Source organism: Amborella trichopoda, chromosome 4, assembly GCF_054954075.1.
Source record: "Amborella trichopoda isolate Santa Cruz 75 chromosome 4, AtrichopodaSantaCruz75HAP2 v2.0, whole genome shotgun sequence".
NCBI classification, from domain to species: domain Eukaryota; kingdom Viridiplantae; phylum Streptophyta; class Magnoliopsida; order Amborellales; family Amborellaceae; genus Amborella; species Amborella trichopoda.
In genome coordinates, this window is record NC_142339.1 from 3,406,639 (window position 1) to 3,432,272 (window position 25,634).

Below are 25,634 nucleotides of genomic sequence, written 5' to 3' on the forward strand. Positions count from 1 at the left end.
CCCTCAATCAAAGGAATTACTTAGAGAGAATTTTTCGATCTTAATTTTTGGGAACCATCTAAGAATTAGCAGATGATTATTTTCAAATAAACGAATTTGAATATTTAGGATTTTCAAAAAAACGGTTAAATAACTAACTTTAATTTTCTAGTGTCCAAAAAACCTCTCTTCTCTCAATGTTTTGACAGGTCGTGTCTCTCCATCCTCTCTCTACAGTCTCCTGGTTCTACTATTTTAACTCTTGTTATACATGAATTTTTGGGGGTTGGATTTGAAGGTGGCGGATCCTGATCGTGTGTGGCTCGAACTTGAGCCTCGCACGCTCAGAGAATTCGCACCCAAGAAAAGGGGGAATAAGAAGCAAAACAAGACCTCTGATGTCATTCATGGCGGGATCGCTACCTTTAGATAGCCCCCTCTGGTTTTGGAAAGAACCCATTATAGATTTTTCTTTCGACTCTGAACCCAACTTGCCAGAAAATCCAAAGGATTTGCCGAATTTTTCGAACCAGGCAACGGAAAATAATGAAAATTTACTTGGTTTCTCAAACCAGTTGCCGGAAAATGTGCGTTCTTCCTTAGTTTTACATCCATTTCAGGCTGATGGTTTTTCGGCTTGGGGTTTCGAAGATGAGCCCTTGGCTGTTGAGCGACCCAATTTCGATTGCTCTCTCAATTTTTTTAATAATGAAAACCAGAATTCACAACCGATGCAAAATGGAGAATTTGAAAACTCTGAATCTTGGGATGTAAATTTAGCATTTGGTGACCCGAATTTGGGTTCTAATCAAGATGAATCAGAGGGCCGTAAATGTTGCCATATAATGAGAGAAATTGTTCATACTAATGGTAAGTTTTTTTTATTTTTTTATTCAGTATTTTTTCTTTTTCCATTCAAGGTCAAGAACAAGGTTTAATGTGAAGGATTCTAATTTGAGTCCATGTGAAAAAAGTTAATATGTTTGCTTTTTTTTTTTTTTCACAGGTTCTGATACAACAAAACTTGAAATCTATGGGAGAGAATTTGTGGTGACTCATGCAGTGATGCAAGTGCAGTATGGTAATGGTGGGATCCCTTCTTCACAGGAGCAACGATTGTTTGAGTAAGGATTTAACAGGTTGTTTGCAAGCACAAAAACATGTCTTAGTCCATGAAATGCCCGTAAAAGATGTAGGCTTTTCGTGCTGAAGTGATTAGGATTTCATGAGTCTCTCTCACACACATAAAACTCAAGAGATGTATACGATGAGAACATATTTTTTATACAAGAAGGTCATAATTATTGTCAACCGCTGGATGTAAAATTTGGATGGGTCTTGATGTGTCACTAAGTGAGCGCAAAGTCCAGAGCATATTTTCTTGAAAGATGTTATACATTTTAATATGTTAGGTTTCACACCAATAACTAAAAAAAGTTGTGATATTCTTGTGTAAAAAATAAATGATCTCATAATATACAATCCCTACCAACCCCTCAAAATTTTCCCTCTGTCTAAAACATACACACGTTTCATATGCAACATAACCTCTCAATCTTGAACTTTTGGGGGTTAATAGTAAAGGCTTACAAGTAATATTAAAAAAAATTATACTCAAATTCGATATTTTTTTTTTTTTTTTCGGGTAATTTAATGGCGGAGACAGACTATGCCCATTTCTTCAAATAGATTAGGGAATTAGCTTATTTGAAAGTGTCAGTGGGTAGTGTCAGCAAGGCTAGAAACCACAACGTGGTAACTAGGTATGGGGGTGCTATCACCATGACTCAGCCCCTTTCATATCGTTCTAATTCTGTATGTGCCATACCTGCACGATGCTTAAAAAGGAAAGTCACGCTAGCACTAGAAGTCGTTATAATATAGTCTGAGTATCTATTTTCACCCCTGATTACACAAATTTGAAGCTCAAAAAATAGTGGAGATTTGGCGAATATGCGAATAATTGAAAATAATGTGTTAAAGATCTCAAGCATATCGTCATGGATTTTTGATCAAGCATATCGTTATGGATTTTTGAGTTAGAATCCATGACGGTATGCTTGATCACCATTCTCTAAGTGTGGTCTGGTCATGTGATTTTTCATTGATTTACTGCTGAATTACATGCTTAATTGAGATTGCACTATGTCGAATTCAAATTCGATCGTCTGCTGAATTACATGCTTAATTGAGATTGCACTATGTTGAATTCAAATGCGATTGTTTCAAAATGGCCTTTTGGATAGTTTTACAGAGGAATTGAATGATGATTTAGGTTCACAGATATGGAGCAATTGAAGCAATTTCTACTGCAATATGCACAAGTGAGGAGGGGGGAAGGCTTTGTAGTGATTCAAGATTCTCTCTCTTCATTTTATGAGGCCTTGTCCACAAGAATGGATGGGGAACCAAGCTCAAGCTCCATGTCAATTCCCCTCTCCAACGAAACTACTTCTGGTACTCTCTCTCTTTCTCTCATGTAGGGATGCCAATGGTCCGGGCTGAGGTTGGGTTGGGCCGCTTTCAAACTTCCGGGCTGGGTTCGGGTTTTGAAAAAACTGGGCTAGACTGATTTCCGGCGATGCGGGGGGTTGGGTGGCCACGTGCCTCCATCCCTTTCCCAAATGGCAATTTTTTGTTTTGAAAAATATTGTTTTTATTTGTTAGATCCTGATTGAAAAAATGTTTTACTATAGTTTTTTTTATAGAAAAGGTTTTTATTATGAGATGTAGACTTGCAAAAAAAAATTTATGGGAGAGGGATCTTAAATAAAATAACAGGCCAGGCTGGCCCAGCCGGTATTTGGGCTTAAGGCCAGCCCGACTGCCCACCCATAATCTATTTTCGGGCAGGGCCTAAAACATTTTCATTGCAGACAACATGGCTCAAGGGGACACAATTCAGATACCACAAAGCGTCAACAGCACTCCTGTGATAACCCTAAAGAGTAACATCGCAAGACAGGTAGGTAAAACCCATGATCGTAGTTTTCTCCTCTTCTTCTCTCTCTCATTTTTTTTTTTTTTTTTTTTTGAGAAAATACAGTGAGTTATTTTTTTTTAATTTAAAATGTTGTTTTACAAAATGGGATCGGAATCGTCTGATCCAAATCGATTTTCATGAGGACTAGTCTTATTCTCTCATTATATCGGGAGCCAAGTAGCAGACTCTTTCAAGAACCAACCGATTTGTTCCACGTTTGTATTGCTTCTTTTAATTTTTTAAATTTTTATTAGCCAATTCTCTCATGTGACCCGTTAATCCGGATCTGTGTTTTGTTAATCCAAACCAGCTTACTAGATGGCCAGTTCGCCTTGCCGGTCTAGGTTTTTAAACATTGATTTGAACTCTTTGAAATGGTGAATGCATGAGAATTTCGTGGTTTTTCCCAGTTCGCTAAAATTGTATAGAGCAGCGGTTCTAAACAATTAAAGTAAAGCGCACCTTCAAAGTTAGCTAAAATTGTATAGAGCATACGCTCTAAACAATTAAAGTAAAGCGCACCTTCAAATGGTGTCGATAAATGTGGTTTCAATGCTGGAAATCTTTGTGATAGCCTTAAAATATATTTTTATCTTTAATTATAAAATTTAAAGCTTAAAAAATAGTGCAAATCAAGCAAATACATGCAAACTTAAAAATTGATGGTCCAAAAATACATTACAAGATGTTCCAAAACTTGAATTTCATTTTTCTTCTCATATCCATGCATCTTGAGGTCGAGATGAACAATGTGAGGATATTTAGGCATCAAAACAACTTCTTCTAATGAAAATTTTGAGGTCTTAACCATCAAATTAGATTGGGCATCAAAAAATTTTGAGGTCTAAACCATCAAATTAGAGCACATTATCGTCAAATTGATCATCACGACCTCAAGATGCATGAAAATGAGAGAAAATGGATTTCAAGTTTTGGAAATAGTGCATCTTGTAATGGATTTCAATTTTCAAGATTTTCATGGTTTCATAGATCTACTCGATCTGCACTATTTTTAAAGCTTTAAATATATTTTAAGGCTACCACAAAGATTTCCAATATTGAAACCACATTTCTCGTTACTATTTGAAGGCCTCGGCTTTATTGAGCTAATAATTATTATCAATCATATAAAAGTGCGTAGTTGGGAATGTATCATTGATTAGGTACAAAGTCCAAAATAAAATTTCTTAAATATTGTGACGCACTTCAGTCTCTCGGATATCGCATCTTATCTCTACGAGTAATTATGAATTCCTTATACCAAAAATAGATAGCCTTGCATTATAGTATACAACTCCTGCGGGCTGCATCACACACTTGTACAATATGAGGTCGAAAGGTATAAACCATCTATCTTAAAGATGGATGCAAATAGGTGGTCCATCTAAAAACACTTGAAACTAACCGTATAAATATTTTCTTACTAAATTTATTTTTGAAATAAAATTCGATCCTAATTTTTAGAGAATATATATAATATTTAACATGAAGATCATAAATATGAAAAAATAAGTAAATTTTCAAGAGTTTCATTTTATCATAGATCTACTCAATCTGCACTATTTTTTACGCTTTAAATTTTATAATTAATCATGAAAATATATTTTAAGGCTATCACAAAGAATTCCAATATTGAAACCACATTTCTCGACACTATTTGAAGGCCTTGGCTCTATTGAGTTAATAATTATTATTGACCTTATAAAAGAGTATAGTTGGGAATGTATCATTGATTAGGTACAAAGTCTAAAATAACTTTTTTTAAATGTTGCAATGCACTTCAGTCTGTCGGATATCGCATCCTATCTCTACGAGTAATTATGAACTCGTTATACCAAAAATAGATAGCCTTACATCAGTCTCTCGGATATCTCATCATATCTCTACAAGTAATTATGAATTCGTTATACCAAAAATAGATAGCCTTACATTATAGTATACAACTCCTCTTATATTTTCCTTTAATTGTATGATGCTCGGATTTGTTTTATGAACAATTGTTTCGGGCGGGCTGGATCACGTTTGTACAATATGTGGTCGAGATGTATAAACCATCTATTTTAATGATGGATGCAAATAGGTGGTCCATTTAAAAACATTCGAAACTAACATTACAAATATTTTTTTAATAAATTTATTTTTGAAATAGAATCCGATCCTAATTTTTAGGGAATACATATAATCTTTAACATAGAGATCATGAATATGAAAAAATAAATAAATTTTAAAAAATATAAATAATAATTATAGCGGCCTGCATTTCTACATGTGCGGCGGGCTTGGCCTCATACTAACCTCGTCTTTGTTTATTTTTGTTTAGAGAGAGAGAACTGGAAAATTGAATTTGGGTGACTTGGCCAATCATTTCCACCTCCCAATTACTGCGGCCGCAGAGAAACTCTCCATTTGTCCGACGGTTTTGAAGAAAGTATGCCGTAGAAATGGTATGCCTCGATGGCCACATCGCAAGGTACTTCTTCTTTAGTTTTAAGCAATGATTTAAAAAAATGGACGAGTGACTCGGATTGTACACCCCAAAAATTAGTCTGGATTGATTAATCGTTGTATTACTATGTGGAACCACCAGTTCCTTTGTAGACTCAGCTGTTTTTTTATATTTAATTAGAATCAAAACTGGGTGATCAATTCTCAAGTTAGACCTTGCAATTCTGTGCTGACTTGATTAAAAAATCCTATATTTAGACAATCAAAACTGGGTGATCAATTCTCGAGTTAGACCATGCGATTCCTTGCCAGTTGTTTTCCTATATTTAGACAGAATCAAAACTGGGTGATCAATTCTCGAGTTAGACCATGTGATTCAGTGCTGACTTGACTTAAAAATAATCCTATATTTAGACAAAATCAAAATTGGGTGATCAATTCCATGTAATTCGGTGCTGACCCGATTTAAAAAAAAACCCTATCTTTAAACAGAATCAAAACTAGGTGATCAATTCTCAAGTTAGACCATGCGATTCCGCGAAAATCAAATTTTTGTACCTTTTTTCGCCAGATCAACGATAAAACACATCCTATATTTAAACATAATCAAAACTAGGTGATCAATTCTCAAGTTAGACCATGCGATTCCGTGAAAATCAAATTTTTGTACTTTTTTTCGCCATTTCAAGGATAAAAATCAAATTTGGTATGCCACTAACCAAGTTCAGTCTTGGCTCTTTTACCCAAAAGAAAGTTTTCTTGGATCTGGGTCAGTGCATGGGATAGATATTCATGTGAGGATCAGTCCAAAAAAGAAGAAAGAAATAACAATAACAATAAATGTAATATGCACCACTGGTTGAATCGGCCGGACTAGATCGCAAGTTCTCAAACAAAAGCTAATAAATGTAATATGTACCACCGGTTGAATTAGCTGGACTAGATCGTCAGTTCCCAGACGAAACCTAGCAATCCCAAAGGAACCTAAGCAATTCCTAGTTCCCACAAGGAACTCCCTTGGTCTACGCGAATTCTAGATCCATATTGGTGCTAGTTTCCATATTGGTGCTAGTTTTTTAAACTGTGCTGAACAAGTGTATTTAGAAATCATGGGATGACAAGAATCACATTATTCCCCGTCAATATAAATTGAAATCAGCATGCTAGACCGATATGAACTGAGCCATTTTATCCATTGTACTAAAACCCAAAAATGTGGATCACCCTTTTGTTGAAACGATCTGGTTCAAAAACCCAAAAATGTGGATCACCCTTTTGTTGAAACGATCTGGTTCAATAATTTTCAATCTAGATTCTTTTGGATGATATAGAAAAAATGGAATTAGTTTTTAAAATTTAAAATAAAAAAATAAAATAAATCAGCATGCTAGACCGATATGAACTGAGCCATTTTATCCATTGTACTAAAACCCAAAAATGTGGATCACCCTTTTGTTGAAACGATCTGGTTCAATAATTTTCAATCTAGATTCTTTTGGATGATATAGAAAATATGGAATTAGTTTTTAAAATTTAAAATACTAAAAAATAAAATAAAATAGGAGATAACTGGACAATCTGACTGATCCAAATTGCCCACTTCCCTGATAGACTTACTCGGTTCTCTGACTTAGCCTTAACTAGGTAGCCATGTCCGCGTTGCCTTAACTAGGTAGCCATGTTCTTGTTGCAAAATGAGGAATGGAACGGGCTTATTAGATAAATGCCGCCAATATCCCCATTTTGGTATTATGAATAAAAGTGCAAAAATAGGTACCAATTGCCCATCATCATCATTATAGTTTTTTTCCAGTTAATTAGGGTCAGCTATATGAATCCTGATCCATGATTGTATTCTATTTAAGGCCATACCTTCAGTGAGGTCATAAGTTCCTATATCTTTTCGGACTCCTTCCAATTGTCCATAAATAAAATTAAAAGAAAAATATTGGATATGGCTATCGGCACATCAAATATAGGCTTAGATTTATAACAATGTGACTCTCCATTTTATATGCTACTTTTTTGGCAGGTTTTCTATGCTTTTCCTACATAATAAAACTTATATACTTCCCCTAATCTAACTATCCATGTCCATTATGAATGGAGGGCTAAGATTGTCTCAATCAAATTGTCACGTCTCTACACTATTTTATTTTTAATTTTTTTTTATAAACTATTTTAACACCAAATTTTGGACATCCAATTCTCTATTAAATTCTCACTAGCTAAAAAAATAAAAAAAAATATTTTCAATAAAATAAAATGACCCAAATACCTTTGAAAGTTTCAAGGGTATCTTAGTCATTATATTTTGTCGAAATATTATTTTTAATATTTTTTATAGGTGCGCCCCAATGAGAATATGGCACGTACCAAATTTCATATTCATACAGTTTGTATAAACAAAACTAAAAATAAAATAGTTTGAGAAGTCAGATCTAAGATCAAACGGTGAGTGGCTCTCTTGATCAAAATTGGACGGCTGGATGGCAAGAGCAGCATAAATCTTCTATGCTGTATGGGTCCCACTGCTTTTTATCTAAAACAATATCTTTCTCTTTCATAAATTGAAGGTGATGGCAAATGAATATAAGTCAAATGAATATAATTGTTTCATTATCTTTTGTTCAGATTAAAAGCATAGAGAGGAGCATTTCAAATCTAGAGCATACATTGCTCACAGAGAACGGGGATGGAGCTGCCTCCATTCGAGCACAAATAGAGAAGTTGAGAATACAGAGAGCTAAGGTTTGTGCTGGCCATGATGAACCAACTTGACCAAGGTTTGGATCTTTCACATGCTATACCAATTCGGGTCAGTTGAATCAGACATCTCGATCTTCTGGACTGATAAAAAATCACCAAAAAATAAAATACTGGTGTTGAGAAATTATAGAGAGACTTGGATCCCCCATTTATTACATCTCATCCAGATCGGCCGTTTTCCAAACAGCATGATCAAGAGATCACATGCATATATGAAAGCTACGTTATTCTTGTCAAATTCTGTTTGTATATCATAAATTTGTTGAGTTTGTGAAAGAATTCTCTCTCCCTCCCTCTCTCTCAAAAGAGCTACTCATGTAGCTCTGGTTCAGCCACTAATATTCACAGGAGTCTTAATTTCTCCATCGACATTTTTTTTTTTAAATTAATCGTGAATTTCATTGCCTCAACGGAAATACAACAAAAAGTTACAGGAACGATGAAGCCATCGATGATGATTGGTGCACTTTCCCTTTAGCTAATACAATGTACACCATGATTGGTGCATTCCCCATGTACACCATCAGCCTCAAAACAGACCCTAAGTCTCCTTGGCTCCATTAATATATACTCATGTTATGATTTTCTTCTTAGTAATATATACTCATGCTACGAAAAAGTAAGATTGCACCTTCAAAATCATCTCAAAAATATGGATTCGAAAAAACCGTTAATATGTACTCATGTTACGATTTTCTTCTTAGTAATATATACTCATGTTACGAAAAAGTAAAATTGCACCTCCAAAATCATCTCAAAAATATGGATTTGAAAGAAGAAAAGTCATGTCAGGAAAAAAAGAAACCTAAAAAATATGCATCTTATAACATATTATGTGGACGGATTTTCAGTACTCGTAGATCTTTATAACACATTATTTGAACGGTCTATTTTCAATACTCGTAGATCTCCCATATCTGCACTGTTTAACAATGCATCTTATAACATATTATTTGGTCGGTCTATTTTTAATACTCGTATATCTCCCATATCTGCATTGTTTTTTTGGAGCTGGTAATGCAAGACAAGATGGGGTATAAGACATTCCTATAACGAGTAAGATTGAGAGAGAGAGATGAAGGGGAGAGAAAGAGAAGGGAGTTGGTGTAGGGGTGACAATGGACACAAACCCGATGGGTAGACCCTATTTGGGTCCGGTATGGGTCCAAAACTTGATATCTTGGACCTGAACACAATTCAAGTCTGAGTCGTATCTTACATTTTTCAATTTATGAAAATTATTTAAATACATCGATATTTTAATTTTTAGGTCAGATCAGGGTACGCTAACTTCGGTTCTTGCCACCCCTAAGTTGGTGATGGAGTTACTAATGGGATTTATTGTAGTAAAAAATCGAAAGAGTTATGAAATCGAGCCCCATAATCACAACAACCAATGGCTAATATGAACATAGAAATCGTAGAAGGTAAACAGTTGCAGATCTAGGTATGTAATAGTTCTTTTTAGATTAAAACCCCTTTCACCCTAAAAATAAGTGTCCATAGATCCACAAGTACCATATTTCTAGTTTCAAATTTTATTTTCGGTGTTAAAAATTGATTTTAGATCCATCATGGGGATTTTCATTGTCGAAAGTGCTTTCGAGATGAGGGTTTGAGGTGAGGCTTTATTTTGTTTTATAAAGCATAGGTCTTATATATATATTTTTTCCTTATATAAAACTTCATCCAATAAATATAGGAAAAAAAATATACAAGGGTGAGGCTCTAAACAATCAAATTAAGGGGCACCTCAAAAATTTACTAGAATAGATTTGTTTCGATGCTAAAAAATCTTCCCATTGATCATCTCAACCTCAAGATGTATGGACATGAGAAAAAATAGTTTGCAGATATTGGAAATAGTGCATTTTGTAATATACTTTTTAGGTTATCAATTTTCAAGATTTTCAAGCGTCCATAGCCTGAAAATTTACTTTCATCTCTAATTATAAGATCTAAAGCTCCAAAAATATTACAGATCTAGCAGATCAGATCTGTTTTATTTTTGGAGCTTTAGATCTTATAATTAGAGATGAAAGTAAATTTTCAGGCTATCATAAAGATTTCCAATATTAAAGCAACATCTCTTGATACAATTTGAAGGTGTCGCTTACTCTGATTGTTTGGAGCCTCAACTTTATGTATAAATCACACCCATAAATATAAAATGGACATGCAATACTTTGAGTGATCACATGCGGTTAACTTTTGCTTAGTTATCTATTTAGATCCATTCAAATCGAACAGTTTGGAGATAACATAGAAGTATGTTTTCTATGTGGATAACACCACGAGTAAGAGTTTTTCAAAAACCCAGATCTAGTAGCCAAACCGATTAACAATTGGACCAATTTGGATCACAGATCCTAGGAGAACTGGACCGATTCTCTCGTGTGGGAATTGGTCCGAAGGAACATAAAATATATTTAAAATTTATATATTTTAGAATATAAAAAGAAATAAAAAAGATAGGAACCGAGTGATTTATCAAAGCAACTCGCTATCAGTGTAGAAAAATCGGGCGGTTCAAATTCTAATCGCTCGATTAGACCCGCTTAGATCAGAACCAGCCACAAGCCGGTTCTGACTTCGGCCAGTTTTGGGATTTTATATAATTATTTCGAACTTTTGTAAAATAACCTACAAGGGATTTCGTTTGTAATGTATTTTTTAATGTTTTTCTCCATTTTGACAAATATTGAAAATTGTTTTGGCCATTAATACTTATTTTTACATTTTCATCTTCTTTGAACATTTTTAAAATTACCCCTTGGCATAAATCGATCTTTTAAAATTCATTTTTTTTATTAGTTTTCAACTTCATTTAGATGTGCTTTGTTTAATCATGCCTTAAATACAATTTTTTAAAAAAATTATATTTTAAATTTTTTTAACACTTTTTTTTATCATCCAGGACTTGTCAAGTAAGCCAGTTGATCCGATCGATTTACCGGTTAAGCCGATTATACTGCTTCGAGCCCCATGTCTGGTTAACCTTTCCGGCTGGTCAGTTGATCTGGCGGATTTACCAATTAGGCCGATTGTACTGCTAAGAGCCCCATGTCTGGTTAACCTTTCCAGCTCGATTTTATCTACACTTTGACAATAAACCTAGCAAAATCAAAACAATGACAATAAACCTGGCCGATTACCATTTATGAGAAAAATAAGGTCAAGCCGATTGATATTTATGAGAAAAATAAGGTCAAATGCCCACTGATTTCAATCCAGGTTGGCCATTCCCAATTTGGAAATGTGATTTTCAAATTACTAATACAGTACTGATAAACACCTATGCCCGTTTTGGGTTAGGATCAGATCTTATTTGTCTTCTTTTTGGCCTTGGCGTAAAGAATATTTACTATTTGAAAGTTCTTGTCACCATCTTGGACTGAAAGGTGGCCATTAAGTGCGCAACAGTAATGGCCAATGAATAATATTTGGTTTGTATATCTAAAAATCACTTTTCAACATTAACAGTAAAATTTTGAAACTAAAAAAAATGTACAGAATACTTATTTTTAGTGCTAAATGGATGGTCTAGACAAATCTGTTACAATCAATGTAGGAAAAAACGGGCGGTTCAAACCGAAACCGCTTGGTTAGTAGCCGGTTTTGGTGAATTGACCAGGTATTTTAAAAAATTCAAAAAATATGATATGAAATCCTAAAAAATAAGAAATTTTGTTTGTAATGCAATTTTTTAAAATTTTTTTAAATTTTTTTAAGTTTTTAATTTTATCATTGTGGCAAAGATTGGAAATTGGTTTGGCTAATATTACTTATTTTTATATTTTTCCATTTTTTTTAAAAAAAAATTAAAAATACCCCTGGGTACAAATCAATTCTTGAAAATCTATCTTTTTCCATTAATTTTCAAACTTCATTTAGATGTGCTTTGTTTAATCATGTTTTAAATATATTTTTTATATTTTATTATATTTTTGTATTTTTTGACACTTTTTTGACCACCCGAGATTTATTCTATTGAACCAGCTCGTCTATCGGGTAATACCAAATAACCGCTCCATTTTCATATGTATTTTACAAATCATTTTAACCTCCTCTTAGTTTCAATAGAGGGTGCTTTTCCATAAAGGAAAAAATTATATAAGGTGTCAACCTTATACTTTAGAGTAAGGTGCACCTAAAAAATCCACTAGACAAGACTGTTTTTACTTTGGAAAACCCACAAATCAATTATCTCAACCTCAAGATTCATTGACATAAAAATAAGAGGATTTCTAGTCCTAAAAATAGTTAATCTTTTAACATGTTTATAGATGTGCTTGATCTACATCATTTTTGAAACTTTAAATTTGATAATTGTGGACATGAATAGATTTTCAATAACATAAGGTTGACACCTTATATAGACCTCACCGTATGGAGCCCATCAAACCAGCTCGCCTTTCAAGTGAGGTTTCAAAATATAGGGCATTGGTTTAAAAATCTAGGCATCGGCCATGGGAATTAGGGTTGTGAAGGTGGTCACTAAGTAGTATACTGGCTGCCAATTCATGTCTCCATTGACGTTCCTGGGAAGAAGCAGGAGATCAAGCTTGATGGCATTGTCAAGACTGTGATTACTATGGGTTGCAGCAGGTTAGAACGCCATTTTTGTCCAATTTAAAGCTCTAAAAATTCAGCTTTAATCTTTTAATTTATAGTTACAGTAAAAATTTCTGTCAAAAAAATTGGAAAAAGAAGAGAACTTATGGTAAACTTTGATTTCCTGTAGCTACATTTTCTCTTTTTTTGTGGGGATTCTTTGGGTTTTTTCTTAAGTGACTGCACGCTACAGTGACTACACAATTCATCATTTTGTTGTTTTTGTTTGAGCTCTATTTCTGGAAGTCCAATTCTGGCAACCAGGAATGCAGCTAACGCAGTCCTCTAACGTGAGGATTTCGATATTCTAGCATTTTGTTCAAAATAAAATGAATTTATCAAAGAGAAAAGTTTATATAAGGTTGCAACCTTAAAATATAGAATTACAGATGCACCTCAAAAATCTATCGAAAAGGTTGTTTTTATGTTGAAAAACCCTCTATTTGATCATCTCGACATCGACATATAAGAATATAAAAAATAAAAATTTGAGTCTAAAAAATAGTGCATCTTGCAACATATTATCTAGGCCGTCTATTTTTAAGATTTTCATATGTTTATAGATCATCTTGATTTTAATTATTTTTGAAGTTTAAAATTTTCTAATTAGATATGAAAATAGATTTTAAAATAATTCTAAGAATTTTTTACAACAAAATTACATATTATGATAAAATTTGGAGGTTTAAAGATGCAATCCTTATAGATACCGCGCACCCGTTATCTAAAGATGAAATCGAAAACATATTTTTCTTAATGGTGGCCCCACTTTTTATGAAAACACGGCATGATATGATTATTTTCAAAACAGAAATCTAAGTTTTAGATTTATTTAACACTTATTTTGTAAGAACAGTTGAATATTTATTTTCTTAAGTAATCTGAATATTTCTTTCTTTTCATAATTAATCGAGTTATAATTGATTCAAGAAAATCCACCCTGTAATCGTCGCCCAAACAATAGCCGTAAGTTTTGTGGTTTTGCCAAGGGAGTAAACGGGCCGCGTACTCGGACCATAAAATTTTAATAGACGCTCCAAAAAAAAACCGCTACATAAAGACAATTAAAATTGGGATTGATGGGGTGGGGATGTAGAACAAACCTAATAAAATATAATATTGGAAATCATTTTGATAGCTTTAAAATATATTTTTTATTTTTATTTATAAAGTTTAAAACTTAAAAAATAGTATAGATCGAGAGATCTATAAAAACTTGAAAATCTTGAAAATTGACGGTCCAAAAATGTGTTATAAAATATACTATTTTCAAAACTTGAAATCCATTTTTTTTTTCTCATGTCCATGCATCTTGATGTCTAGATGATCAATTGGAGGCTATTTGGGCATCAAAACAACCTCTTCTAGTGAAATTTTAAGGTAGGCTCTAATTCGACTGTTTAAAGCCTCAACTCTAAATAAAATTTTCCCATAAAAAAAAATATTGGACGTGCTTAAAAAAAAAAAGGAAAAAAAGTATTTTAAGGACCCATACCCGAAATCGGCTTGGTCCCGGCCTATTCTTGTCCGAAACGATGATCCGGATAAAAAGTCACCTTGTTTAATGCAGTATTCCTATCTTCGCTACCCAAAATCCTGCCTAGTGATTCTAAACTCTTGCGTTTTTTAGCAACCACCCTCCCTCCCTCCCTCTCTCTCTCTCTCTCTCTAGATTAAAGGGCCTGAAACCAAGATAACAGTCCGCCTCTATTCTTCTGCGTTTTCATGGGGGAAGATGAGGAAATTCACCTTCTTTCTCTTCCAACCCGCTCCTCGACCCACTCATCTCTCTCCCCAACTCCACACGCTCGCTACAAAAGCCCCACCAAAACAAAACCCACTCTCTCTCTTCACCTACAACACTCTCATCATGGCAAAATGCAGCAGCCCCTCTTCCTCCTTAGAAGGCCTCGAACTCTTCGTGGAACTCCATTCCATGGGCCTCAAACCGAACCGCTTCACCTTCCCCTCTACGCTCAAAGCGTGCTCTCTCTCTAAAAACTTCAGACCAGGCCAACAATTACACTCTCTTATAGTAAAACATGGCTTTGTCTCAGACCTATATACCCAAAACACTCTTCTCACCATGTATTCTCATTGTTCAAGCTCTTATGTGGAGGCCCTCCAAGTGTTTGATGAAATGCCTGAGAGAGATGTGGTTTCGTGGACCTCCATGATGGCTTGTTGGGCTCAAGCGGGTGAATTGGGGTCCGCTCTACGAGCCTTTGGGCTCATGCTACGAGCTGGGGTTCGGCCAACTCGAGCGACTCTGCTCAGCTTGTTTGGTGCTTGCGCTCAAGCCTGCTTCTTGCCCTTTGGCCAGGCCTTGCACGCTTACACGGTCCATACATTTGCGCCGTGCCTTCCTTTGAGCACCACGCTCTTAGAAATGTACGCAAAGTGTGGGCTCATAGATGAAGCTCTCAAGCTCTATAATGGTTTGGGAGCAGAGAGTTTGCAGGCTTGGACCGCGATGGTTTTGGCACTCGGAATCCATGGCAGGGGAGAGGAAGTCTTGGCCTTGTTTAGAGAGACGGAAAATGATGAGAGGAAAATGGATGGCAAGGCTTTTACTGCTGTTTTGAGCGCTTGCAGTCACTTGGGTTTGGTAGAGAGAGGGAGAGAGTACTTTGAGAGGATGGAGAGAGAATATAATGTGAAGAGAGGGATGGAGCATTATGGGTGCATGGTGGACATGTATGGGAGGGCTGGCATGGTGGATGAGGCTTATGGGGTCATCATGGGTATGCCCATGGAGCCCAATCCTGTGATCTTGAGGAGTTTTATGGGTGCATGCATGGCCCATGGGGTTGGTGAGAGACTGGGCTTCATGGGTGCATGCATGGGCCATGGGGTTGGTGAGAAAGTGGGGAGGCAATTGCTTGAAGGAGAGCCCAGCTTGGGGAAGAACTATGTGCTTGTGGCTAATGTGTGTGCTAGGGCAGGAAGGTGGGATTTGGTTGAGGAATTGAGAGGAGAGATGAGAGAGAAAGGGTTGAAGAAGGTGGTGGGGTGTAGTTGGGTGGAGAGCTGAGAGAAAAAGGATTGAAGATGGTTATCATTAAATTGGGTTGAGAACTTGAGACAAAGCCATCATAGATCCCTACATTGTAGCATAGGACCTTTAATTTTCGCCAAGAGTTTTGCAATGTTGATGGATAATCAGAATTTCGTGTAGCCGATCACAAATAGTTAAAAAAATATTTATGATAATGATGAGATTTACAAAATAAAATTTGAAATTACTTGTATAATAAGACCTTTGCCCAACCATATTCTTGACAAGGGCTCATGTTTAGATGGAGTAAATCTCTTCACAAGAACAAACTCTAGATTGAAGAGTACTAAGGGTAAAAAAAGGGGAGAATGAAGCCAACGAGTGCAAGGGTTCCAGTAGAAGTGGCTATAGGGGGGCTGGTCCCACAACGTGACAAGAGGTCTTTTACTCCCTTTGAACAGCCAGTCTTGTCACTGGCTGGTTGGTGGACTTAGCCCTACAAAACTAGGGCTTGACCGACAAGATGTGGCCAGAGGGCTGAGCTAGGGTTTGGACCATGGCAGGCCTAGCACGGTTCTGATTGGACCGGGCCAGCCCAACCTTGATAGAGACATGGTGAGCCAAGGCCTCTTTGGCCGTGTTGGGTGGGCTCACACCAGCTATAGGGCCACGCAGTGCCAGCCCCAAGATAATTTCTAAAGAAAGTTGTCTCGGTACATGCAAAATTACAAAGGTCCAAGAACCCTAATGAATAGAAGGAGAGATGTTTGAGATGCCTTGCCTTCTTTGGCATATTTAACAAGAATTTCCATTAGAGGAGTGTTTTGGGTGCCCGAGTTGACTCGATAGAAAACTCACGCCATTAGAAATTAGGAAAAGTTCATATCTTTATCCTAAAAAGTAAGGTGCACCTAAAAAACCCGCTTGTTTGGATGCTGAAAAATACTCACGGTTATTTGGATGCTGGAAAATACTCCGATTGATCATCTTGACTTCAAAATGCATGTTTATTCAAAGGAAATATTTTAATTCTTAAAATAGTGTATTTTAAAATACATTATATGAACAGTCAACTTTCAAGATTCTCAATTATTATTGGTCTGCTCAATTTATACTATTTTGATGTTTTAAATTTCAGAATTTTGAGCAAAGTAATTTTTAGGCCATACCTTTCATTCATCCGTACATAAACACCATATCTCTTTTTCTCTCTCTCTCTCTCTCTCTCTCTCGCAAAAGACAATCAAAAGGTGCGGCATGAAACTAGGAAACTCCGGCAAAACTCGGCGGTCACCTTTTTTACAATCAGACTCAACAATGTTATAATGTTATTACAAGGAAGTTATTCCAAAAAAAAAGGAAAAAAAAATAATAAAAAAAAAGAAAAAAAAAGAGAAATAGAAATATAGGAAAAAAAAAAAAAAGAGCAAAAAAAACCCTAAATCCCTCTCTTAGAAGAAGAAGAGGAAGAAGACCTCATCAAACTCTTAACACGCACCAAACACCTCACCTTCTCCTGCCACGTCAGCCCCCCTTTCTTACCCTTTCCCGCCATACCAAAGCCCTTTAACGGCGACCCCACAACGCCCTGAAAACTATCCGTTTTCTCGTCCACAAATTCCATAACGCTCTCTTTCAACGCCGTTACCACCTCCCTGAGGGCGTTATCAACATCCCCCTTAAACCTCACCATTATTTCACTAATCTCAGCTGGTGTTAACCTCCCCCCCTCACTAATCTCTCTCTCTATAATCTCAAAAAGCCTGTGATCTCTTAATCCCAAATAATTACAGGCCAAAGTCTTAAATGCGTCGAACCCCGCCGGCCCAAGCCGTATGTGCATGTCCATGCGGCCGGACCGGATAAGTGCCACGTCGATCGCGTCTTTGTAATTCGTAGTAAATACGATTATACGCTCTTCCCCGCAGCACGACCAGAGCCCATCAGTGAAATTCAGGAGGCCAGAGAGTGTGACTTGCCCGGGATTTTCTGGCCCATTTTGGCAGTGTTTTCTGTTTTCGGGCAACTTTCTCCGCCGGAAATTGAGATTCCGGTCGGAGAAATCTAGGGAACAGTCGATGTCTTCAATGACAATGATGGATTTGTTCGTGGTTTGAATGAGGAGAGCTCTGAGCTCTGAGTTATCAGAGACTTTGGTGAGCTCTAAATCGTAAACATCGTAGTGTAAGAAGTTCGCCATTGCCGCAATTAAACTCGATTTACCGGTTCCCGGCGGTCCGTAAAGTAGATAACCCCGTTTCCATGAACGGCCCACTCGACTGTAAAAGTCACGGGCCTTTGAGAAAGCCGTTAAATCGGACGTTATTTCAGCCTTCAGCTTGGGGTCGAAGGCGAGGGTCTCGAACGTGGCGGGGTGGCGGAAGGGAACAGAGGCCCACCCCGATTCGAACCCCCCGTGGCCGTTATTTGTAAAAAGCCGGCGATCCCTTGACGAGTTCTCGAATTCCTCGGCGATCTTCGCGATCCTCTCGAAATATCGGTTGAGGCCGAATTCTCGGTCCCTCTTCGAGATTTTGAGCCCGAAACTTCGCCTCTCCTCGAGAGACTCCTGCACTGTCTCGACGTGGTGGGTCCACAAGAATTTGCGCCCGTTCCACGTGTCGTCGAAAGATTGGTTCGGGGCCACCATGAACGAGATCTGGCGCGAGTTTTTGGCACGTGTGGCTGTCACCCTTCGAGAGTTCAGGCACGTGCCGAGGCTCTGGAGATAGAGCTGGATCTGGCGGTAGAGCTCGTTCGGCTCGACGGAGCAGTAGCCGTTGAATTCCGGGATTTCGAAATATGAGTAAGGGGAAATGAGGTCTTGCAGAGATTCATACCATGAGAGGATTAGGGTTAGGATTTGAGAGGGTAACACATTTTGGAGGACAGTTAAGAGGCCTAGAAATGACCAGATTTGGGCTAGGATCTCCATATAGTGCAAGATGCTGGTCTCCCGGTGAGAAATGGTGGTTTTCCGGTGAGATTTTGTGGTTTCTTAGTCAGAAACAGCTAATAAATGGAGTTGCAGTTTTTTCTTGATGGTGGTCTTATTTTCAGGTGTGGGAATGATGGGAAATGGGGTATCTAGTGGTGAGGAATGGTGGGAAGAGAGAGGGAATGGTGGTTTTGGTATTAAGGTGGAGTAATGAAGAGGGGGTTTTCGGCGAGAAATGGTGGTTTTCCGTTACGAAACGGTGGTTTTGTGTTGAGGTGGATAAACCCTGCTTAGTCGAGGTTTCCCGGAAAGAAATGGCGGTTTTCCGATGCAAAACCCATGCCAATGGTGATCAATGTTCTAGTCGGAAAATGCAGCTTGATGGCGGTTTCCTGGGGAAAAATATAGGGAAAAGGCGGTTTTCCGGCTACAGTAAAACCAAAAGTGGTTTCCAGCGGGAAGTTAAAGAGTAGACTTGATCTCTAATTTCTTGTAGGAAGCATAGATGAAGTGTTTAGAGAAGTGAGGGGTTTGATAGGGTTTTATGGTGAGTCTTAAAGTTCACTGTTAATGAAGCTTTACAGCGTGTGGGACTGTCACGTTCGTGCATATGGGACCCCTTGGTCTTTTTTCCCTGCCCTTTTGCCTTTTTTATTATCTTTCTTTCGACGGTCAGGATTCATTTCGACGCCCAGTAAGAGGATAACTCAACCGTTGATTGGCCTCATTTATCCTCTTTATATGATGCAGTGAAAGTTAAAGCGAAAGCATGGTTCTCCTTTGCTTTTAGGGAATTTGGGAGGGTTTGGGACTTTTATCCACACGCGTGTAGAGGTCCACGCTTGTCTTTTTGGCTTTTGTTATGTCTTTTTAAATAATTAATTATTGGAATCCCTCTCGTATTTTTTTAAATTAAAGAGGTTCTCGATATTGTGCTTAATAAAATTCATGTAGTAGACCCCAAAAGATTAGAATAAAGTTCATGATGAAATAAAGACTGGATAATATGATTTTTAAAAATTTTAAATTTTTTAAGTGCGATGGAGGTACTAGAGACTCCTCTTTGGCTAAGTAGCCTGCTACTGCATTTTCTCTTCACAAATTTCACATAATCTTTTAATTTACATTTTTCTCCCGATAAAATATGATTAGTGGAGACTAAAGACCGTCAAATCTGCATCTTTCAAAATTATGGATGGTGATTTTCTAAATCTCCTTCCACCATTAGGGATCCTAGAGCCCTAGGGGTCCTAAAGCCCTAGGGTTCTAGGACCCTGGCTTGATTGTCACTCTCTGTGCACATTGAAACTGCCATGAGTAGGTGTCCAAGGGAACATGGGTTTAATGGTTAGGGGCGCAGTTGCCTCTACATACTGTCCTAGGCTCTATTCCTTCCCATCATTAAACCTAGAAAAAAAAAAGCATGGTAAGGTCGTGCTGCTTCCTTTCTGATAAAATTTGTTAGGTATAGAAGAACTTCTTTGATGAATTCATCTGAATTTAGGGCCATTATACATCTCAGCACCGTCAATGCTGTTAAATTTGGACCAATTTCGGGGAAATGCTTTGTAACACCAATAGGATAACATAATTTCTTGATCGCAATACCAGCAAAACCAATAAAAACATTAACATTCTCATTCTACCATTTTTACTTTAATTGATACATGACATGTATGATATTGTGCTCCTCAAACATTTGAAATTGTCATTCTACCCATTTTAGAGAAATTTTTTATGCTTATTAGATATTATATGCTGATTTGAATGTGCGATTTCAAGTTAAGCACATTATATTTCAAATAAAAAGTATTTCCCTGATAAAATCTATTTAAAATTCCATTGATGAAGAAGTATAAATTTTTTTTAAATGCTTATATGTTTCTCAGGTCAGTAGCTTCTCATTCAAGTAACCATCATTTTGTAAATTTTTAACATTTCTTCCATTTTCTTCCCCTTTTCTTTTCCTTTTCAGGAGTTGAATTTAATCATAAAGTGAGTTTAAAGTAGGAAGAGGTCAGCTGCTAGAAAAGGAACGAAAAATAAAGCAAATTTATTCCCTCATAGAATGTCAACAGTTTCACTCCAAAAAGGAAGAAAGGGGAGGTGTTATAATTTGCTTCTCCAATTTAATTTATAGAAAACCCCAATATCCTGGGCAAGAAATACTCTCCAATTGTTTTCTTCAATGCACAAACTTCACTGAACAATCGAGGGGTATAACGATAATTTAGTAAAAAAATTGTATAATGTAACACCGTTTATTTGTGGTACAGGGAAGTCACAATTACTTGTGATTGGTGGATATAAAATACAAAATTTTAGAGTAAGGGAAGCATAGAAACCTTTCCCTTTAGAGTATGCCAAGACGTTGAAAATCTTTTTGTTAGCTTTTTAGCCTAATCAACAATATACTTCAACCATTCAATTTCACATCCAACGGCTCAGAATGATTGTAATCTCTTTGTATAAAAAATAACTAATCTACATTTCATTTACTAGATAACAATAATATCAATCCCATGTACAATGATGTTTACCGTAGGTAAAACTGTGAAAGGACTCACCTCTTGTATTTTTCATTGAGTGATTAAATGAAGGGAATCGGGCTCCAACCCGGTACATATTTGGTTTTGATTCCCTAGGTCTAAGTCATGAAAGTCTCACGTCAAACTGTGCTACATTTAACAGAAAATAGAAAATACTATATAAGGGATCAAAATCCCTTACAAAATCATTTACGAGTCAAAATATCCCAATTTATATTAAGGGCTTATTTTTTTTATTTTTATTTTACTCAAGTGCCTCATCGTGGCATATCTTAAGAAATGTCCAAATTGATCCTAGATCTTTGAACAAAGGCATTTGACACATCTAAGAGGCCTCAATCAAATGATAAAAGTACCAATGTTTGTTTAGAATAGATTAAATTATTGATATATTTATATCTTTTTTTTTTTCCCTTAAAAAAGAATTGAGGGATATAATTAGAAGTTCAATATTAAAATGACAAAGGAATATGATTTATTGTCGTCAAGGTTTCTTAAGGGACAAATAAGGTTTTAGGGTTTTTTTTCCTATAAATATGAAAGTGTTGTAAAAAAAAAAAAGAGGAAAAAACCAAGAGAACTGACATCAAATTGGGTGCATCAATCATCAAACACTTTTCAACATAGCAAACCATGACACTAATATCTATGGAATCTCTGTAACTGCTCTCTTCCATTCCCGCCAGGGCACCAAGCTCTAAGGATTTTGAATATTTCTCTATTTCAAGCTTAGAACATCATCTTTGGCCTCTTTAAGAAATTAACCCCACGCCTTTGTACTTCAATCCTTTATTTAAACTTGGGCTGAAATCCAATTCTCACCATAAGGTAATATCAATCAAATTTCAGGGCCCCCAAACACCCAATTTCAAGTGAAACAAGAATGTAATTTAGATCAGAGAGAGACAAAGAGAAGAAAACATCCTGTTTTCCTCCCACCCAACATTACAAGGAGACAATCATTGCTTTAATCAATAGAAATTTCTCTCTCTACACTTTACAAAAAGAGAGAAGAAGATTGGATTCCAACCAAATTTCCTCCTTTTTATGCATCCAAGTCACAGCATCTAGTGACACTGACAAATCCAATATCTTCCTTTCACGCATATCCACAAAATAAAGATAATACAAATTTAATATATAATGAGAAAACTGTCACAAATTTCACTTTTTGTTTCATACCTTCCATTCAATTTGCTTTTCTATCGTTTGGAATAGGTGGTCCAGATTTGAGAGAGGGAGCCTTCAGATAATCTAGGCCGTCTATTATGTATCGCTCCAAGTGATACCTTTATGGACTTTAGAGTTTAGACAAAACAAAATGCTGATGTTTGTGGTTTTTCATGTGGAAAAGCATATGTTGTTGGTGCCTGGATCATGGACAAGCCTCTCTCTCTCTCTCTATGGTTTCATATAGAAATCTCTCTCTCTCTCTCTCTCTCTCTCTCTCTCTCTCTCTCTTCATGGTACAAGCTCTCTTACTCTCTTTTAATGGCACAAGCCCCTCTCTCAAGTACTTTTCTTTTCATTTACAAGCTTCTCTCTCTCTCTCCCAACAGCTATTAACACACAACAAGCCTCTCTTGAGCATCTCTTTCAAAGAGGGTAAAAAGAATGTAATGAGTTCCTAACAACTTAACCCCAAAACAAAACATTCAAAACACAAAACAAATTACTGAAATGCTTTTCAATTATGGTCGAAATATTTTGAAATGAAAAACTATATAACAAGACTATTTATTTTTAGTACAATGAGGACACAATCACCTTTGGCCATTAATTATGAAATTGGGTGGTTACTGTTGTACTATTAACTAGGCTCAAAGCCTAAGAAATTTTTTCTTTAAAACTTTATGACACACCCAAACTATCATATTCTACGTATGATGGCCAACTACGACAGTGACCACCTTGTACCAAAAGTAATTAGTATACAAACCCTGTTTGTAATTCTTCAATATTACTTGTTCTTTGTGAAAGTACAAATAAATAGTTAATCTCCATGGCTTTATTATTTTTGTTCCCTTGTTATCCTTTTCAATTTCCTTTTCTTTCCTTGTAAGCCTTTGTTCTTGTCTTTTTGTATAATATCAATATTTTTCAATGGGTATGGTGGAGAATCTCATTTGAGCCCTCACAATTACCTAGGTAGTGGCCTCTTCTCCTTGGCAAAATCCCAAAGAAAACAGGAACAGAAGCCATTTACTTCCATAAAAATATGGGTGGAGAACATTCTTAAACTTTAGTGTCTTTTGAGGGATAACTTGTTTGATAAGTTTTGTTTAGTGCTTTTTAGTGCATTATTAGCCTGTAAGTATGTGTCAAGACTCAAGTACAGACTTATAGATGTTGGCAAGGGGAGAGAGAGCTTTAGCAATTTTATCCTTGAGTGATTTGGTTATTACAGTACTAAACTTATAAGTGTGGGCAGAGAGAGCGAAAGTACTTATCCTTCAGTGTATTGGTTATTACAGTAGTGGACTTATAAATGTGGGGGTGGAAAGCAAACCTTTCTAGCTTTAATTATTCCTCAATTCAATCCTTTTAATTTGGTAAATGGGGAGAAGAGGGGGAAAAATGTCTTTTTTAGCTTTCATTACAACTTTTAATTTATTCACCCAAAAAAAATTATAACTTTTGATTTTTTTTACTTTTTCTTTTTGTTCAATTACAGTACTAGCATAAATCTTGCACACCTACCTTTTGCCATAGTGGTTTTCTAATCCTTGGTATTTCCCCATGTCCCCACTTTAGTTTCATCAAGATGCTCTCTCTGAAAAAGCACAAAAGGATTAGATGGTTCCCATCTGAACATCCTGACCATCAATCCAAACCATCTTCTATCAATCAAACCTTCAAATTTTAGTGGTTTGCACTTTGAACCAACTGGATTGCAGAAATGTGGTAAAGTACTTGGCAGAGCTTCTCTATGAAGATTTTGATAGTGGAGATAAGTGAGAGAAAAGCACATTAAAGCCTCTTTTTTGGTGGCCTGAGAGACTACTATTCAGCAAATGAATGCACAATCATCCCCTATACAGCCCACCCATCTGACAAAAATTAACAACACTTCTCAAAAAAGAATTGATACAAGGGAAAGCAGACTGAAATCTCTTATTTGGGGCCTCATAGGAGACCACCTTTCCAGTAAATGAATGCACAATGATCCCCCATCCGCATTGCTCTAAGTGTTGTCATCAGAGCTACTATTTTTTCTTTACTTTTTTACATGGATTCATCACTAAAGCTTTTTCATAATGCTAGTCATCTGACAATAAACAGTGGGACTTCTCAAAGAAGAATTTGCACTAGTGATAGAGAAGAGAATCCAATTCAAACCCAATTCTTCACGGAGATTCAAAAACAAAATTCAAGAAAGTTGCAACAACAACAACAAAAACAATGATAACTCTGGTACCACAGGGGTAATCCTTATGAAGAAGCAGTGTTCAAGGTCATGGCCAAGTGGACTCAGACTAAGCAGCCTTGGCCAATGGCTGAGGCGAGTACCCATGTAGCCCTCGGATACATGGGTAATGTGAACAGTATTCAGGATAGTACTGTTCACATTGTAACCTTTGATAAATTGGAATTAGCTAGACAAAGTAAACTAGATCATAATAGGACCAATTTGTATGTTAAGAATACATGAAACTACATGTATCAATTCAAATACTGATAAGACATATATTCTAAGTTGCCTTAGAAGAGCTCCCAACAAATTGACTGAGAGCCAAACACAATTTATTTTTCAATTCACATGTTTGAGAGGGTATGACACTTGATAGAGAAGAATGGAGGAACATGATTCATGTAGTCAATCCCAAATAATTGGGATAAGGGTTGGATGATGATGTTTGAGAGGAATGCATCTAAAATACTAAATTGGATGCTCACTCTAATTTTGATTGGAGAACAATCAAAATATCCAAATCTAGTTATTGAAAAATAACAATTTGAATTGCCAAGGTCCAATTGTAATTTCCCTGTTCCAACTTGGCCTATTCCCTAGTAGAATCGGGCCACAATTAACAAAGAAATGAAATAAATAGTTTAAAACTTGGAGATTGGGGTGATTCTAGGGTTCCTCAAACTGGTCGTGCACTTCCTAATCCCAATTCGACTTGGGCAATTCTGAGTTGGATACTAAGATTTTTCAAAATCTGATCAAAACCAACATGCAGGTCCACATTTGGAATTTTGTTACGCAAGTCCTCTAGTATAACTATCACTGAATTGATAATGGTTGTTGATATGGAGCCATAGAGTGTCCAGATTCCTGCATTTTAACATATAAACTTGCATCCCAATGTGTCTCTTTGCTCATGAAGCAATGAACTTGGTTTTTTCTTTGGATAG

At 36.3% G+C, this 25,634-nt stretch overlaps 3 protein-coding genes across 11 annotated transcripts; 2 read left to right on the forward strand and 1 right to left on the reverse strand.

The window, feature by feature from the left end:
• The first annotated feature begins 178 nt into the window (after positions 1-178).
• Positions 179-8,452, forward strand: LOC110007729 (protein RKD5). Of its 9 annotated transcripts, none has more exons than XM_088864353.1 (6): positions 179-849; positions 986-1,103; positions 2,263-2,436; positions 2,856-2,944; positions 5,283-5,432; positions 8,042-8,452. In XM_088864353.1, the coding sequence occupies exons 2-6, from the start codon at positions 1,058-1,060 to the stop codon at positions 8,186-8,188; spliced, it is 606 nt and encodes a 201-aa protein (XP_088720479.1). In that variant the 5' UTR covers positions 179-849; positions 986-1,057; the 3' UTR covers positions 8,189-8,452. The 9 variants fall into 9 exon arrangements, 7 of the variants coding, with proteins under 7 accessions (XP_088720479.1, XP_020526157.2, XP_020526158.2 ...); XM_020670498.2 differs by having other exon boundaries at positions 190-849; positions 2,255-2,436; XM_020670499.2 differs by having other exon boundaries at positions 190-849; positions 2,255-2,436; positions 5,283-5,406.
• A 5,827-nt stretch (positions 8,453-14,279) lies between these two features.
• LOC18439349 (pentatricopeptide repeat-containing protein At1g59720, chloroplastic/mitochondrial) lies at positions 14,280-16,025 on the forward strand. The gene has a single exon (XM_020670351.2). It carries the CDS (start codon positions 14,526-14,528, stop codon positions 15,822-15,824), a length of 1,299 nt encoding a protein of 432 aa, XP_020526010.1. The 5' UTR covers positions 14,280-14,525; the 3' UTR covers positions 15,825-16,025.
• Positions 16,026-17,063: 1,038 nt separating this feature from the next.
• Positions 17,064-19,637, reverse strand: LOC18439348 (AAA-ATPase At4g30250). Its single transcript, XM_020670349.2, has one exon. It carries the CDS (start codon positions 18,721-18,723, stop codon positions 17,227-17,229), a length of 1,497 nt encoding a protein of 498 aa, XP_020526008.1. The 5' UTR covers positions 18,724-19,637; the 3' UTR covers positions 17,064-17,226.
• Between the last annotated feature and the right edge of the window lie 5,997 nt (positions 19,638-25,634).

Coding starts and splice junctions, on each gene's coding strand:
- LOC110007729 (XM_020670498.2), top strand. CDS start 378: ATGTCATTCATGGCGGGATCGCTACCTTTAGATAGCCCCCTCTGGTTT. Junction 850..985: donor AGAAATTGTTCATACTAATG/GTAAGTTTTTTT, acceptor TTTTTTTCACAG/GTTCTGATACAACAAAACTT. Junction 5,433..8,041: donor CTCGATGGCCACATCGCAAG/GTACTTCTTCTT, acceptor TCTTTTGTTCAG/ATTAAAAGCATAGAGAGGAG.
- LOC18439349 (XM_020670351.2), top strand. CDS start 14,526: ATGAGGAAATTCACCTTCTTTCTCTTCCAACCCGCTCCTCGACCCACT.
- LOC18439348 (XM_020670349.2), bottom strand. CDS start 18,723: ATGGAGATCCTAGCCCAAATCTGGTCATTTCTAGGCCTCTTAACTGTC.